This window comes from Geospiza fortis, unplaced genomic scaffold (assembly GCF_000277835.1).
Source record: "Geospiza fortis unplaced genomic scaffold, GeoFor_1.0 scaffold34, whole genome shotgun sequence".
Taxonomy (NCBI): Eukaryota; Metazoa; Chordata; class Aves; order Passeriformes; family Thraupidae; genus Geospiza; species Geospiza fortis.
In genome coordinates this window covers 823,664-829,355 of record NW_005054474.1, presented here as the reverse complement: position 1 = coordinate 829,355, position 5,692 = coordinate 823,664, and the positions used below count along the sequence as shown (strand labels likewise).

Here is a 5,692-nt window from a genome sequence, read left to right as displayed (position 1 = left end):
TTGGTCCAAAGGAATAACACAAATATTGTTTTGCTGTTAAAGAGCACTTTTTACATAAAACCAGTAACTAAAGGATAATGTGGAATTCCATTTTATTTTGCTGGGTAGAGGAGTTTGGTAATTGACCTATTTCAAACAGTGATCCCTCAGGAGTTACCTCCTCACTCAGCACTCATATTTCTGGAGACCCTGAGGAACAATATATACAAAATTAACAAAAAGTTAGGATTTTACATGGAAATTTCTTCTTTTTTTCTGTTGCATATGGAATTCCTGGGATTGGTTACCAAGTGAATTGGAGTGATCAGCAACAGCAGGTTCTGATTTCTGAATATTTGTGGCTATTTTGCCTTCTTGCTTAACTGCAGTTGGTTGTTAGTGAAGAAGAACAGGGTATTATTTATTATAATATTTTCTACATTGATAAGCACTTTCTATTGTAAGGATTTAAAAAGATTTTAATGAGCAAAATCTAAAAGCATCCCAGAGGATGTAGGGTTAGCAATTGGCTGCTTTCCCCAATTATGGAAACCAGTGCTTTCGAAGTACACAGATAAACAATTTGGGTTGTTCTAACAAAAATTACACATTCTCCAAGAATAGTCTGCAAGTCCTCATTGTTCTCTGTAAGTATGAATCTTATAAAATTCAGAATATTTTTAGTATTATAGAAGCCCAGAATAGTTTGGGTTGGAAAAGACCTTAAAGGTCCTGTAGTTCCAAACCCCCTGCCATGGCAGGGACACCTTCCACTGTCCCAGATTGCTCCCAGCCCCATCCAACCTGGCCTTGGACACTTCCAGGGATGGGGAGTCCACACACAACATCTCTGGGCACCTTGTAATTAGTAATTAGTAATAAGTTAATAAATATCTGGTGACTTGTGCTTTTTGGGTATGTTTGTTTGTTTTTACCATTAAATAAATGTCTCAGTTTGGATGTCTCTTAACATTTTAATTATTCTCACTAATTTTTTTTTTCTGGGCATGGTTCCAAATGATCTGTCGATATCTAAACAGGGATGTCTTGGTTTCTAACACAAATCAAGCTGACCATTTTATGGCATTTGTGCAAACTGTATTTACTCAACCCTCGTGCATGTCATTTGTCCCTGTAGCAACATGAATTATACCCACATGCACCAGCCCACATTTAATTTGGCATCCAGCTAATTGTTCCTGTCCAGATGCCAACTGATGCCTGGCTGGAGTGTGGAGCTTTGTGCATGTTTCTGACCCCACAACTCACCACACAGCATGGGAAAATAAACCTAAATGTCACAGAGCTTCTACAATGATTCAGAAATTTACTATTCTATGTAATCTTGGTAGATATTTTGACTTTGTGTGTTTCCCAGAGGCAGAATTATCTCGGATAATTGTCACTATCGCTTTGCCAGCCATCATATTCTCTTAAATTTGCTTTGTGAGAAAAGTAATGAGATTTTATCATGAGCTGTCAGTGGATTCACATCTCCCCTGTCATGATGATAATTGCGTTGTTTGGGAGATCTTTGGGAAACTGTCACAGGACAAAAGGAATTTGATTACACTTTATCTTCCTGAGCTATGCCTTCCCACTGACTATTGGCCCTATTTATACAAATATGTCAATTTTTTCTTTATTTATAAAAAAACAGGTTTTTGGAAGAAACCTGGATGAAACGCTAGAGGTTCTAGAGGTTTATCATTACTTTTAAACCGTCTTTAAATCTTTTTATTGTAATACTTTGCTAGAGGACGGATTGTAATCAACAATTAAACCTACAAGCACAGTTTATCACATCCACATTTTTCCATCAGCTTTGCAGCAGTGGGGATCATCCAGTGCTCCGAATCTTGCTAATATTCAGAGATATAGAGCCAAATAATTAATGCTGTTAATTGTCCTTCTTTTCTAGCCAAGAACAGCATTGTCCAGGGCCTGGAGAATGTGGAGGCTGTGGAAGGAGGGGAAGCCCTGTTCGAGTGTTACCTCTCCAAGCCTGAGACCTACAATTACAACTGGCTGATTGATGATGAACCTGCCAAAACCACAGAAAACACTGAGATGGTTTACTTTGAAAATGGACTCAGGCATATCCTGCTGCTGAAGAATTTGACTCCCCAGGACAGCTGCAGGGTGACTTTCATGTGCAGTGATGCGGTGACCTCAGCCTTCCTCACAGTGAAAGGTAACTCAGGTGCTTGGGCAGGGGAAATCTTCAATTTCTGCTTGGAAAGGGGGAAAGAAACCAGGGAAATACGATGAGTAGGACATTTAGGTAAGAGAAACAGCAAATGTAACATATCTTTGCTACTCATTAATCTGGAAAATAAATGTTGCATTTATTGTTTCTCTTACCTAGGTGTTCTTCCCACACAATAAATAATAATAGAATCATTCAGGTTGGGAAAGATCTCTGGGATCATCAAACCCACCACTAACCCACAAAATCACAGAATGGACTGGGTTGGAGGGGACCTTAAAGATCATCCAGCCCCACCCCTGCCATGGGCAGAGACACCTTCCACTGTCCCAGGTGCTCCAAGCCCTGTCGAGCCTGGCCTTGGACACTTCCAGGGATCCAGTCACAGCCACAGCTTCTCTGGGCACCCTGTGCCAGGGCTTTCTACCCTCAGAGCAAAGAATTTCTTCCTAATATCTCATGTAAACCTATTCTCTGTCCATCTGAATCCATTCCCCTGTGTCCTGTCACTCCACGCTCTTGCAAAATGTCCCTCTCCATCTTTCTTGTTGGGTGCCTTCACATACTGGTAGGTACAAATTAGACCAACCCAAAACCTTTTATTTTCCCTGGAAAAAAAAAATCTGAAAAAAATCCAGTTCTCTCACTCCTAAAAGGATGATGCTTTACAAATCCCTTCTTTTCTTGCTCTGTAGGATGTGAGATGGTTTATAAGCAGGATCAGTTGGCACTGAATTAGCAGCAAATGACTGTCTCAGAGCTGTCATGATTCTGATGAGTTTGGTTGTGTTTATAGACACTTCAGGGCTTCAGAGAGGAGGGTTTTATCAGCATCAACATTATCTCTGTATCCTTTTACTTTATGATATTACAGGAGACCCCAGTGGGGACCAGAAACCCCTTCTGTACATGAAGATAAGATTACAAAAGCAGAGATCAGTCCCCACTTATGGATTAGAGGGAGTTTGAAGCAACCTGGTCTGGTGGAAGGTGTTCCCAAGGCAGGGGATGCAACAAGATGGGCATTAAAGTCCAAACCAAACCATTCTGTGATTCCAAACCTTCTGTTCTGACAATGTATACAAACCTTCTAATGATCTCCTTGCACTCCAGGGCCTGGCTGTTCAGAGTTTCAGCACAAATATTCACAAAATCTCCTGATTGTTTCTGTAACTGAGGCCTTGATCACTGATTTTAATCTACAGGGTGGCGCCTGCAGTTCCTGCAGCCCCTCACGGATGTGGAAGTGTCTCTGGGGGAAAAAGCAACATTTAGCTGTGTCCTGAGTGAAGCTGTGCCAGTGAATGAAGTGGCCTGGTACAGTAATGACACAGAGATCCAGGCGGGGGACGACTGGGAGGTACAAGCAGATGGAAACAAATACAAACTTATCCTGAAAAAAGCCCAACTGCGTCATTCTGGAGAGGTGACCTTTGCTTCCAGGGAGGCCATTTCATCAGCCAAGCTTTCTGTCATTGGTAAGTGTGTGTTGTTCCAGCCCAGGGGCACTCAAAATCTCAAACTTTGGTATTGAGCTACAGCCTTGAATTTCCCAATCTTTGTGCTGATTCTTTCCATTTTGTCTCACATGTACCAAAATGGTGTTCTTAGGCTGAGAAGACGCTACTGGCAACTTGTTCTTTGACCAGATCCACCTCATCAGAAGAAAAATACATCAGGCTAGTGATGGTAGAGATGCTCCCCAACTTTCTTTAGCTGCAGTCTTTTGTAAAATGTAACATGAACTCTAACAAAAATCAGTATTCTTCACTCTTGGCAAATGTGGACACAGGAGGGAGCTGAGCTAGAGTCCATGTGGAAAAATTATCCAGAATAGCAGAGGAATCTTTGAAATCAGCTCAGGTGCAGGACAAACAGTTTTCCAGATTAATGAGTAGCATATTAAAACCTTCAATGGTGGACACCCATGAAGCACATACCTCCTGCTCCAGAGACACAGAGTTAATAGTTAAATAGAGAAGATGATAATTCCCTAATTCCCTTGTGGAGCAGGTTGAATGATGCCATTAGTGTCCATTTCTGCACCCAGGGTCTGGCTCCTTCTCAAGTGGGACAAGTGGGTGACCCAGCAGTGGTCACACAGCTCCATCCCAGTGATGGTTATGAGATAATTAAATGTATTTTAGCTGTAGCTGAGATATTAAAGAGTCACTGATGGACCAATTATACTTTAAATGACTACAGGCAATCTCTGTTTAATGATTTCTGAGACTTAAGGGATCTCTGTTACACATTCCAGTCATTTCCACCACAATTAAAAAAAAGTTTGATGGATTTAAATCAGCTTTTTCTAATTTTGGGTACTTACATTTAATGAACTTCAAAATAAAAATACAATACTCTTCCTGTTGACAGATTTTTCTCTATGAAGTTTTGCTGACAACAGAGAAAAGACTTTATGTTGTTCTTGTGGTGTCCAGAGTTAAAGAACTGGCTGTTGACCATATTTGCCTTTAATTCTTTGGATTGGCATATCATGGCAGGTCATTTACATCATAAATGTCTTGAACTCAAGACTGAAAGAATTATTTCTGTCTTTTAGGCCAAAGTGTAATGTAAGCAAGGAACATTTTCCAGTGTACTGAGTGTAGGGATTGGGATTAGATGATCTTCAAGGCCCCAACCCAAACCATTCTATGATCATGGACAGCAGGACACCAGATCATTCCCATCACATATTTATTTGTTATTTCCTGATGCTGTGACACATACTGCAATCACACAGAAGTGGGGTGACTCGTTATTAAAATATTTGAGTTATTCTTTAGTCCCACAATAACCTGATTTCAATTAAGGCCAGACCTAAAATAAACACAATCAAGGCTCATTTCATATGCTTGAAATTTTCAGTTAAATTCCTTGCTAATATGGACTGTGTAGGGTTATCTTTATTCTAAGCTTGGTGAGACAGAGATGTTAGTTATATATACAAGAGGTTAATTACTTGAAATGAGAGTTGGTAAATGAATGTTTGTCATTGGCAGCATAGAGCAGGGCAGACAAGGACAAATCAGTGGTGCACAGGTACTCATGGTCGTGACTTTATGATGACTTTACACTCAACTTTACAACAAGGAGAATGCTCAGTCCATTGCGCTACCGTCCTCATGGCTTGCAGAAGGCTCTTGTGAAACAGGAGCCTCCTCGAGCCAGGTCTCATAAGATCTTGGAGGTCTATTTCACACCCAAGATAGCTCAGGTACTGTAGAAAGCATAAAATCAGCAGGATGGCTTGTGTTGCAGTGTTGGAAACAAAAAGGTTTCAACAAAAAGCAAAATAACAAAACTCTTTACAGAGAAAAAACGATTGAGGCGTAAGAGGTTCTTGCTCCTGGTAAAACACCTCACAAAAGCAATTAGTTTCTTTGTTCTCTTCTTTTTCTAGTAAATTGCTCAGGTGGGACTTTTTGGCTCCTGTCCAATTGGCTATCCTTGAGGTGAAGTCCCCCAAGCCTATAAGATGCTTTCACCTAATCAACGAGA

The 5,692-nt window shown here is 40.6% G+C and overlaps 1 protein-coding gene across 1 annotated transcript in view; it reads left to right on the top strand.

Moving 5' to 3' along the window:
• Positions 1-5,692, top strand: part of OBSCN (obscurin, cytoskeletal calmodulin and titin-interacting RhoGEF) — a 160,015-nt gene that overhangs the window by 116,422 nt on the left and 37,901 nt on the right. Inside the window, 2 exon segments of the mRNA XM_031062951.1 lie at positions 1,901-2,173; positions 3,394-3,666. Of these exon segments, the coding sequence (XP_030918811.1) occupies positions 1,901-2,173; positions 3,394-3,666 (546 nt within the window).